This window comes from Taudactylus pleione, unplaced genomic scaffold, assembly GCF_031769625.1.
Source record: "Taudactylus pleione unplaced genomic scaffold, aTauple2 ptg000065l, whole genome shotgun sequence".
NCBI lineage: Eukaryota > Metazoa > Chordata > Amphibia > Anura > Myobatrachidae > Taudactylus > Taudactylus pleione.
Window position 1 is genome coordinate 10,510,552 of NW_028284467.1, and position 12,317 is coordinate 10,522,868.

The following is a 12,317-nucleotide window of genomic DNA, read 5'->3' on the forward strand; positions in this document are numbered from 1 at the left end:
CTATAACTAGAGTGTAGATGAAATGTAACATATTGTATAACCGTGCCTAAACTCCAAGCGTACTGTACATATGCACCCATGAGCTTCCATCTCATGGAATCATTGTTTATAGCAACATTTTCAGTATTCAACAGTGAGCAAATTAATTTAAAGTAACTCTTCCTTAGCGATCACTACTCAGCACACACTTGCCAAGGCGCCAAGGCGTGCAGTTATTGCTACGGGCAAACCTGTGTGATTCGTCATCTGCTGACACACAAATTTGAGAGCGGAGGTTGTTTGTTTAAATGCAGAAATGCCAACAGGAAGTAAACGGCCAGAAGTTATTATCATTTTTTTTAAATGAAGTGCCCTACAAGTTTTGTGAAAAGAATTGCACGCTTAAACGTTAACTTTTTTTTCCATGATTGCGTGTTTAGAACTATTTAATGCATTTAGATTTTGCACAAGTCCCTATGTCTGATGAAAGATGTGCACTAACCGCCCCTTCAAAAACAATCTAACTTGCAGGTGTCATTGTTAAAATGTAGAGTTTTATTATCAGTCTTGGAGAATAATCATGTTAAGTGACCTTAGATTCAAATTTAGGGAAAGGTTAATCACAGGTTAATATGTAACTGCAGTATAATGCACAGTATGGGAAAAATCGCTAGATGCACCTGCATTTGAAGTCGCGTGGGATTCAGAAACAGGCCCAGTATCTGTTAAGAATTAGGTTTCAGGTAAAACATTGCTCTTGGGGCTCCGAATCTCACGGGTAACAACTAAGTAAATTTCAATCAAGTAAAATTGATCTAAATTGATTAACATCGATGTTGTGTTTAAGGGACTAAGGGCCTGGTTCAGAGACGGACGCTAATGCAATTTTCTCGCAGATCGAGCGATTATTTTCCATTGCGCATGCGTGCGCTGCGGTCGCATTGTGATTATGCATGCACAGAAGAATCCATCGCCAAGTGAGTGACAGACTGCCAGCTTTTGGGGGTGGTAATGGGGAGTGGTCACAAAAACGCAGGCGTGCCTGTCCATTTAAACGCTGTTTCATGGGTGTGCATAAATTAGCCACTGCGATTGCATACGCAGCTCTGCGTGTCACAAAAAAACGCTCCCATGGCTGCAACAGGTCAGACCTGCCGCAAGGGTAAGATGGCCGCCTATGTACTTCGATGTTACCGATGTTTATGTAGGTATGTGTAGTCACACGCAGGTGAGGAGGCAGCAGTGGGCATTTTAATGCTCAGGTAATCTTTGCTGACATTTGCATATATTTGTAACTGAGTTGTGTATGAGTACGCAGTTGCGATCGTATTAGCGTCCTCTGAATCAGGCCCTATGGGCTTGATTCAGGTTGTATTGCAAGGCTGCGGACGCACACAACCGGTCAACGTTTGCATTCTGTGTATGCATTGCAGTTCGCGTGCTCAAGCCGGCCACTGCGATCAGGTATGCGAATGCAGCAGACACGCAGCAGCACAAAGAAGTGAAGGACAGGATGCACCATTTGGGGGTGGAGATGGAGGTGTTGAAGGAACGCAGGCGTGCCTATGTGTTTGGACGCCATTACAGGGGCGTGCATAATTAAGCCCCTGCGATGGCATACGCAGCCAGAGGTCTAGATAGCGACAGGAGATTTTGCAGGTTGTGAGTCAGTGTCAGCTCAACCACAACAGTGCGTATGGGTCCAATGGATGACAGGTCAGCACAATTTACCTGATTTAATATCTTTTTCTGAATTTCTCAATAAGACATTTTTGGCCTAGGGGTGCCATGAAAAAAATGCTGATTCTCAAGGGCACTGTGATTCAAGAAAGATTAGGAACCACTGCCCTATAGCATTTTGTTATTATATACAGACTTAAGGCCCCCATACACGGGACGATTTGTATCCGATCCGATCTCGCATACGATTCCCTTGAATATTCTTCCCTTTACATTCTGTAAGATTTGTATTTAGAAATGGTGCGATTCTACAAATGACCATACAATCCGATGTACTAAGAGGTGTCACATCGTACTGTTCAGTCGAAATCCTTCTGCAAAACCATCTGATCTACAATGCCGATACACGACACCGAAACACAAATTTTCACACGATTGGTCGCTACGATCAGTTGAAAACGGCCAGATCATGTGAAAAATCGCCCTGTGTATGGGGCCTTTACCCACATTGGTCCCCTGATACAATACAGTGTATTTATGTCCTGCCCTTTCATCTTCATGTAAATAATTACTCATTCACACTCACTGTTTACCTCTACAATGGCTTTGAGGTCACTATATCCATCCCAGTCAGCACTGTAAATTGCATGGAGTGTTTCTGCTAATCTCTTAGAGCTTTCGTGCATTGCTGAAAGTATAGAATGTACAATATATATTAGTGATTACCTTATAAATTAGGACATATAAATGACATATGAGTGACAATGGGCCTGATTCAGCAGCGGAGGCATTGCCGATGTTTACACAATGCGAGCGATTATTTGCCACTTCGCATGCGTGTAAGTCTCACTGTGCACGCGTCGTGATTGCATTGCGATTACGTACTGTACACACAGGGGATCCATTGGCAAAGTAAGTGTCATGTGGTCAGCATTAGGGGGTTAATTAAACGCGGGCGTGTCTGTTCGTTTAATTTAGGGATGAGCGGGTTCGGTTCCCTGAGAACCGAACCCACCCGAACTTCGGGGATCCGGGGCGATCCGAGCCCAAGCTCGGATCTCCCTGTCTGCCCCGGATCCCTCTCCCGAGGCAAAACCTCGAGATCTGCTGTTGGATCTCGAGGTTTTGCCTCGAGCGGCCATTTTAAAAAAAATGCCTTTGCCTTTAATGGGCAAAGTGCTGATTGGCTGACAGAGCCGTCTGTCATGGCTCTCAGCCAATCAGCATTATGGTGCTCATTTGCATGTAGCACGGACTCGTGAGATCCGTGCTACATTTATCTGTGTGATTGACAGTGACACAGAGCACAGATGGGTCAGTGAGACCCGTCTGTGCTGCTGTGTATTTCAATGACACAGATGCACGCACGGACCAGGAGATCCGTGCTACTTGCATCTGTGTCATTGACACAGAGCACTAACGGGTCCGTGAGACCCGTCTGTGCTGCTGTGGTAAAAAAAAAAAAAAAAAACCTGTGTAAAAAGAGAAAAAAATGGCGTGCCCCCCCCCCAAAAAAGAGCAACCAGCCCCGGGCATTAGTGACCCAGTGCTGGGTGTGCTTAAATACAGGGGACAAACGACGTAGGGGTCCCCTGTACTTAAACACAACCAGCACCGGGCTAGTCAGAACCAGAGCTGGTTGCCAAAATACGGGGGACAAACGACGTAGGGGTCCCCCGTATTCTGCGCAACCAGCTCTGGGCTCTGATCCGGTCCTGGTTCTGGAAATACAGGGGAAAAAAATGAGTAGGGTTCCCCTGTATGTTCCAGAACCAGCACTGGACTTTTTCTAGCGGGGGGCTGATGCCACAGCCAGGGGAGCCCTTTCACCGGGCCCCCCAGCCGCAGCATCAGCCCTGACCGCTAGTCAGCCCAGGCCGGGGATCCCTGGAGAGCTGGGGACCCCCCCAATAAAGGGGTCACCCTCTCCAGGGCTCCCCAGGCCCATGCTGATAGCCCGGGGCTATCCCCGCCACCCCTGGTGGCGGTGGGTGGCGGGTTGATTGTGTGGTGTGGTGTAAATAAAGAATATCAAACATTGTCTTTACAAGTAGAACTGCAAGTCCCAGCAAGCCTGCCCCGCATGCTGGTACTTGGAGAACCACAAGTACCAGCATGCAGGGCATTAAGGGCCCACTAGTACCTGTAGTTCACCTGTAAAAAAATGTTTAAAAAAAACACAGGACACACACACCGTGACAGTATAAGTTTATTAAACATACACACACACACACACACATGTACACATACTCACCTATGTAACCTGTAGCATCGGTCCACTTGTCCGGTAAAGTATCCATAGGGGACCTGTGAAAAAAAACATACTCACCATCTCCTATGCGAGGTTCTGTCCTCTTCGTTCCAAAGTAGGCATCCCCGGACTTGGCAAAAAAAAAAAATTAAAACGCGATCCACGAACTTAGTACCGTTCTATAGAACGGTACTTCCCGAATGAGAGCTTAGCGGCGGGGTATCACCATGGAAACCCCGCTGCTAAGCGTTCATTGGCTGAGAGAGGCCATCTCCCGTCTCTCTCAGCCAATGAACGGCTCCCTCCATTGTAGTCAATGCTGGGAGCCGCAAGGTTATTAAAGTTTACCCTGCGGTTCCCACCATTGACTACAATGGAGGGAGCCGTTCATTGGCTGAGAGACGGGAGATGACCTCTCTCAGCCAATGAACGCTTAGCAGCGGGGTTTCCATGGTGATACCCCGCCGCTAAGCTCTCATTCGGGAAGTACCGTTCTATAGAACGGTACTAAGTTCGTGGATCGCGTTTTCGTTTTTTTTTTTTGCCAAGTCCGGGGATGCCTACTTTGGAACGAAGAGGACAGAACCTCGCATAGGAGATGGTGAGTATGTTTTTTTTCACAGGTCCCCTAGGGATACTTTACCGGACAAGTGGACCGATGCTACAGGTTACATAGGTGAGTATGTGTACATGTGTGTGTGTGTGTATGTATGTTTAATAAACTTATACTGTCACGGTGTGTGTGTCCTGTGTTTTTTTAAACATTTTTTTTACAGGTGAACTACAGGTACTAGTGGGCCCTTAATGCCCTGCATGCTGGTACTTGTGGTTCTCCAAGTACCAGCATGCGGGGCAGGCTAGCTGGGACTTGCAGTTCTACTTGTAAAGACAATGTTTGATATTCTTTATTTACACCACACCACACAATCAACCCGCCACCCACCGCCACCAGGGGTGGCGGGGATAGCCCCGGGCTATCAGCCTGGGCCTGGGGTGCCCTGGAGAGGGTGACCCCTTTATTGGGGGGGTCCCCAGCTCTCCAGGGATCCCCGGCCTGGGCTGACTAGCGGTCAGGGCTGATGCTGCGGCTGGGGGGCCCGGTGAAAGGGCTCCCCTGGCTGTGGCATCAGCCCCCCGCTAGAAAAAGTCCAGTGCTGGTTCTGGAACATACAGGGGAACCCTACTCATTTTTTGTCCCCTATATTTCCAGAACCAGGACCGGATCAGAGCCCAGAGCTGGTTGCGCAGAATACAGGGGACCCCTACGTCGTTTGTCCCCCGTATTTTGGCAACCAGCGCTGGTTCTGACTAGCCCGGTGCTGGTTGTGCTTAAGTACAGGGGACCCCTACGTCGTTTGTCCCCTGTATTTAAGCACACCCAGCACTGGGTTACTAATGCCCGGGGCTGGTTGCTCTTTTTTGGGGGGGTGCACGCCATTTTTTTCTTTTTTTACACAGGTTTTTTTTTTTTTTTTTACCACAGCAGCACAGACGGGTCTCACGGACCTGTCTTTGCTCTGTGCCAATCACACAGATGCATGTAGCACGGATCTCCCGGGTTCGTGCTACATGCAAATGGGCACCATAACGCTGATTGGCTTCCTGTCTGCCACTGCAGTGCCACTCCTAGATGGGCCACGTGTTTGTGCCGCCCCCTTGTGTCGCTTAGCATAGTCATCCAGCTTCCTCGGTACAACCTTTTGGCCTAAAAACAATATTGTGAGGTGTGAGGTGTTCAGAATAGAGTGGAAATGAGTGGAAATTAATGTTATTGGGGTTATTAATAGCGTAGGAACAAAAAAAGGCCCATTTATGTGATTTTAGCGTTTTTTTTTTATTTTTTAAGAAAAAATCCAGATCCAAAACACAAAACCCAGAACCCAAAACACGGAAGGGTGGTTTTGGCAAAACCAATCCAGATCCAAAACACGAAGAAAGATCCAGATCCAAAACCAAAACACAAAACACGAAAAGTGTCCGGTGCACACCCCTAGTTTAATTACTGTCATGGACATATGTATAAATTAGCCATAGCGATTGCATTTGCAGCATGAGAGCTCTCTGCATGTGAGAAGAGCTGCAGTGTTTGCGGCTGGTCAGACCTGCCGTAGATGCTACGTGACTGCTTGATGTACATCGATGGTACCGATGCTTACGCAGGAGTGCGACATTGGACGGATATGAGAAAGCAGCACTGGACGTCCCTATGCTCGGCTGTGCTTTGGCAGGCATTAGTATATTTTAGCAACTGCGATCCGTAAGCGATTTCAGGCAATTGCATTTGCTGCTGCTGAATCAGGCCCCATATGCCTTGCTATTAAAACAAAAAATATAACTTTCCAAATGCAAAAACATTTTTCATTTGATAGAAATGCTGATCCTAGTAGGATGTAGGTAACAGCAATTAGTTACAGCAGAGATAAATAAATCAGTGTTGCCTTCAATAACGCAGTTACAAAATGCGACTACTGTACACTTCCTTTGGCTAGATCACAGGTTCTCAAACTCGGTCCTCGGGACTCTAAACAGTGCATGTTTTCCAGGTCTCCTCACAGAATCAGTGAAATAATTAGCTCCACCTGTGGATTTTTTAAAAATGTGTCAGTGAGTAATGAATACACCTGTGCTTCTGCTGGGAGATCTGCAAAATGTGACCTGTGTGGGGTCCTGAGGACCGAGTTTGAGAACCACTGGGCTAGATCATTGTAATAATTGTCCTGACACCACTACAGTACTTTCTGTAGTTATTATCATTATAATTAATATTTTTCTATCTAGACTTTTTTCTAAATGTTCCATAATATTAATAGTTTTACTGACATTGTTATTAGTATTTTAGATGTTAAGAACAGTTTTCTACATGGGGCCTTACCTTTCACAGCACTGAAAACAGACTTTAAATCTTTGTGTAATTTATTACTTTCAGTCTGAAATAAGAGGAACAAATGTTAATGTTCTTGGTTTAAGATACAGAATGCAGTCTTATGCTCGCCATTCACAGTTTCCACAGCCATAATGTTGTCATCGCAATGTCAACAGTTATGATGTTGAAATGTCGGCAGACAGACATGTTCACAGTGTTGATATCAGAAATGTTGACATGTGAAATCCTGACAATCTCAGAATGTCGAGTTATGCTGGATACACACTGACAGATATATTGGCCTATCAATTGATCGACCAATATATCGCTACCTGATCGCCACGTGTATACAAATGATATGTCTATGAATGACATATAGTGTCGGCTCTGCTCAGAGAGGAAGGGGCCCATGCGCAGACTCAGTTTGGGACCCCTCCTCTCTCGTGTGGTGTAGCAGAGTCACAGTGCAGTAGACTGTTGGCTTATTGCCAGAATGTACTGCGCATGCGTGGGTCTCCAGGTAAATGTAGCCCACCCCGGTTTCCCGGGGACAGCAGTACTGTGCATGCTCATGTCACTGGGAAAATGACTGCTGGTCCGGCACTGTAGAGCAGCACTCTGGTGACTTCATACGGGTAAGTATAAGACTATATGGGTGCAGGGTGTGCGGTGTGGGCCCCCCAGGACTACTTATTATAGGTGTTGGGTGCACCTTTAAATGCAATTCACCTACGAACTTGTCCCATTAAAAACATAGCCTTTGCTAAGGGCATCATAGTACAGTGGTGATCATACTGTAGGCCACAAGTTCTCAAACTCGGTCCCCAAATAGTGCATGTTTTCCAGGTCTCCTCACAGAATCACAAGTGAAATAATTATCTCCACCTATTGCTCTTTTAAAATGTGTCAGTGAGTAATGAACACACCTGTGCACCTGCTGGGTGACCTGAAAAATGTGAACTGTGTGGGATCCTGAGGACCGAGTTTGAGAACCACTGCTGTAGGTGATCACCAGACAAAAAGTGTCAGGGCTGATTGAAAAGTAATGAGGAAATTTTTTTTATTCAGAATCAGATGACTCCACAGGATCTAAACATTTTTCTTTTTCAAAGTAGTGTCCTTCACATTCAATACATTTTTTGCAGCGTTAAACGATTCAAAGACGTGCAGTAGACTGTTTTGTGACATCACTTTTAGTGTTGCAGCTGTGGCATTTTTCACTTCATCATTTGTTAAGTACTTCTTTCCGTCCAGTTGTTTCTTCAGGGTTGGGAATGCTCAGAAATCACAGGGCGCTAAGTCCGGGCTATATGGAGGGTGTTCCAGTGCTGTTCCATTAATTTCACTCAGTGCTGCCAATGCATCAGCAGCAACATGTGGTCGGGCAGCATTGTCTTGTAGTAAAAACCACTGTTTCTTCATCAAATGTGATATTTTCTTCCTCATGGCTCCATGCAAATGGGTTTTCAGGACGTTTGCATAGTAGTCACAATTAATTTTCTGTCCACAGGGAACCCAGTGCTGTAGGATTATACCGTGCACATCAAATAACAGCAGAAGCAAACTTTACACGCCAAAGGAATCACATAGAATTTTTTGGGTGTAGGTGAAATCACGTGTTTCCATACACTGGACTGTTGTTTGGATTCCGGATCATAATGACGAATCCACAATTCGTCATACGTCACAATTAATGTCAAGAAATTGAGTATCCTCTCTGACATTCGAACAGTGTTCTAGCACAATTCAACTCGTCGTCACATCTGCCACCTGGCATACACGAGATGCATTTTCAGTTCCTTTGCCACAATACAGTATGTTGAACCCGTTCGAATGAGATCCCAAGTGAAGCCAAAAGTTTGAATAAAGTTAACCTTCTGTCCTTTTGTAACATCTCCACAGCTTTGGCAATGTTGACATCTGTAAATGTGGTGGATGGTCTCCCAAAATGCGCTTCATTAGTCACTCGTGTATCACCCTCTTTGACATGCTTTCACCACCGAAATACTGTAGCACGGCTAATTGTTTCTCCACCGTATGTTTGCCGTAACATTTCATGAGTTTCATTTCCGCTTTTTCCAAGTTTAACTCAAAATTCACTCACACAGCTCTGACGTAATCTCACAGACTCGTCTTCCTCATCCGACATGACGATACGTAAGACGATCTTCCACCCACTGTGACCAAACAAAGAAGACTACAGCAGTCTAACACGCAGGTTCAGACACATCGATGTATAAGCATCACAATAACCAGAATAGCGTTTCCACGTCTACCTATGGGACAGAAAACAGAGGCAGTCTCATTACTTTTCAATAAGCCCTCGTACTAAGGGGATCCATCATTTGAAAGAAGGGACCACCTTCCTTCTAAAATGGGTACTCCTGATTTAATAGATTCCAGGTTAGGGGGAGACTTTTCCCATCCCAGGACTTTTTCTGTAGTGCAGAGGTTTTTGCCTGGTGATCACACTGTTTGCTAGGCAATAATCTTTATGGAGGGGGGGCACCTACTTTGAAAGAGTGGACTCCCCTTTTTGTTAATTCAACTCCTTGCTCCAGAGGACAAGTGGGGCTCATCTAACTGTATATCCGGAGGATGATAGTAGGGAGAAGGGGATAAATACCTCGAGTGCAAAACAAAATTGCAGTTGTTGCACTTAGTAGATGTTTAGGTCTACAGAATGCTTGCTCTGGGTAATATCAACACAGAACAATACCGATTTGTGAAAGATATGACCTTAGTTGGTAAAACGCAGAATAAGCGGTGATAAACCAGCCATATATATTTTATAGGAGCAGAACTCCAGGAAGAGGAGGTCAACACTGGAGGCCATTTATGAAAAGCAAAATGGCTTCTGTGTAGCACCGAAATGAGTACAACTAGGTTTGCTAACATTTGTGCAGATGCAGCTACTGTAGATTTCTCGCAAAGTGTACAGAGCCAGAAGGTGGCATTTGCGGAGGAGTAGCAGTGTGCACTGAACTATTGGAGGATTATAATGGAGTGAGCATGCTCCTTACGCCGATTTCTGTGCAGCAGTGTAAAATCTAAATTTCAATAAGCAGATCCCATTTATTAAAGCAAGGGGCATTGGGTGATGAACTGAGCCAATCTTACTCTGCAAAAGAACTTGATTTTTGCATCAGCCCAGAACTTGTGGACTTTGGGTAGCATTTTGCACCTTTATGCCGCATTTTGGTAGAAAAGAACATTTCTAGGCAAACTCTGAGCAATGTAATAAAAAAAGGTTCACACACAAAAAAGCAACACAAAATAAACAGTCCAAAAGTTCCCTCATTCTCAGATTTACTATATGCCATACAATATATGAGATTAAACTGAGCAGTATTTTAAGACAGAATTGGAAAGAGCTAAATTGGAAAAAGGGATTGGACTGACATTTACATTTTGAAGAGTGCATCCTCTGATTGCCAGTGATTCCATAAAGCTAGACACACAGACGAGGGAGGGGGAAAGCATCTTGTGTGACCCAAATCTACACTACTGCCACTGTCTTTCACTGTGCTCCTCAGATTGTGATTGCTGTACCAATCACACAGTAGTAAGAGTCACTGTGTGATCACTTCTGCATCACTGGAGCAGGAAAATACCTACTGTCAAAATGTACAGAAGCATTCAAAGAAATTCATATGACAGGAGAGGCGATGAGGACCTCACCAATGTTGCACCTGGATTTGTACTACTTGGAATAACACTCTCATCCCGACTTATAATATAAAGGAACTGTTGGTATAATACCTTACATAAATCTTCTGTGTCTTAATGTGATATGGTCCATCTATTGAGTTGACAGAGTAACCTCCATATTACTTGATACCCCTTCCAATTTTATTAAAACTTGGACGCCATAGATGAATCACTTTCAGGCCGAACCCCCTCTTACCACGATATAGCTCATAACAATTTTGGTGACACGCACCAACTGGTTTACAATTGGGGCACCTTTTGATGATGATCATCGATGGTTAATGGTTAACACTTCAATTCTTGATATAAGATATTTTTAACACTATAGAATAAATTATTATCAGATGGAGAGGTCATTGACCTGCAGCTAGTCAGATGCAGCTAGATATTCATCATCATCATTGTGTACCTTTGCATCAGACCCTCAGTACCTGCAAGAGATACACTTATGTCTAATTAGCATGCACTTACTTGAACATGCTGTTACTGAACAGTTTACACTCCCCCCATCCTTACCACTTTCAAAAATGTTTCCTGTATTTTCATGTATTCCACTTGTTGCTCTTAAACCTTTGGGTGTGTTGTGTACTTACCATCCATGGCTCCTCCAACATGAGTGTAACATACTTACCTCCAATGACTTATTCTCTACTGTGCCTAATGCAGTTTAATATAGACCATGCATAAACTCCATATCACCTTCAATTGAATAATTAATCACTCAATAAATTCTTTAGTTAGGAGTGCAAAGTGCATTGTGACCTAAAACTAGTAAGGTGCACCTCACTCTTTAATGAATGAACTTGTAATCAAATTAGTCTCCATAACCATGAACCAGCCCATGCATTAGGTCACAGGGGTCTTCAACCATTGGCACTCCAGCTGCTGTGGAACTACAGATCCCAGGATGCCCTGCCACAGTTTTAACATGCTGTTATATCAAAACGGTGGCAGGTCAAGCTGGGATGTGTAGTTCCACAGCAGCTGGAGGGCCAAAGGTTGAAGAACTCTGCATTAGGACATTGGTTCTCAGACTCGGTCTTCAGGACCCCACACAGTTCATGTTTTGCAGATCACCCAGCTGGCGCACAGGTGTGTATTCATTACTCACTGACACATTTTAAAGGAGTCACAGGTGGAGCTAATATCTTAGGACCGAGGCCCTGATTCAGAGCCAGAAGCTCTGAAAGAGCGCTTGCTCTGAAGCAGGGCGGTTTTTCTTTTTGGAGTTGCCTCCCGGCCGCTCGCATAGCTGTGGGTGACCACCCACAGCTATAGCGAGCGGCCAGGTTGATGGTCACGATGGTCAAGACCATCGCGACCATCGGGCTTGCGATGAGACCCTTGTGGTAGGGTCTCATGGCCGCAAGCCCCAGAGAGCTTTCAGCTCTAACGGAGCCGGAAGCTCTCCAACTGACATCACTGGTGATGTCAGTGGGGCCGCCCCCAAATGGCAAGCGTTCCTTTGGGAACGCCTCCGTTTGGCCAGCCACCCACCCGGCCCGCCCACCAAACGGGGCGAGCTGTCACTCACCATCGACAGCTCTCCCCCTTTGGTGCGAGACCCGGAGCGACGGAGTACCCGGAGCTAGCCGGGTCTCGTGCATGCGCATGACGGAGCCGGTTCCGTCGTGCGCATGCCCAGTGGGCAAACATCGACCTGGTTGCGAGCGCTTAGCGCTCGCGACCGGGTCTGAATCAGCCCCCGAGTTTGAGAACCTGTGCATTAGGATATCTGTTCCTATAATCCATGTTGCTGTTGGGCCATTAACTTACTGGTCACTGAATCAGTGCTGCAAGTGAAATTGGTTTAGTGGCTACTATGTTTGCTGG

The 12,317-nt window shown here is 45.5% G+C and overlaps 1 protein-coding gene across 1 annotated transcript in view; it reads right to left on the bottom strand.

The window, feature by feature from the left end:
- Positions 1-12,317, bottom strand: part of BIN2 (bridging integrator 2) — a 51,806-nt gene that overhangs the window by 21,053 nt on the left and 18,436 nt on the right. The window contains 2 exon segments of the mRNA XM_088466309.1: positions 2,253-2,347; positions 6,783-6,837. Of these exon segments, the coding sequence (XP_088322435.1) occupies positions 2,253-2,347; positions 6,783-6,837 (150 nt within the window).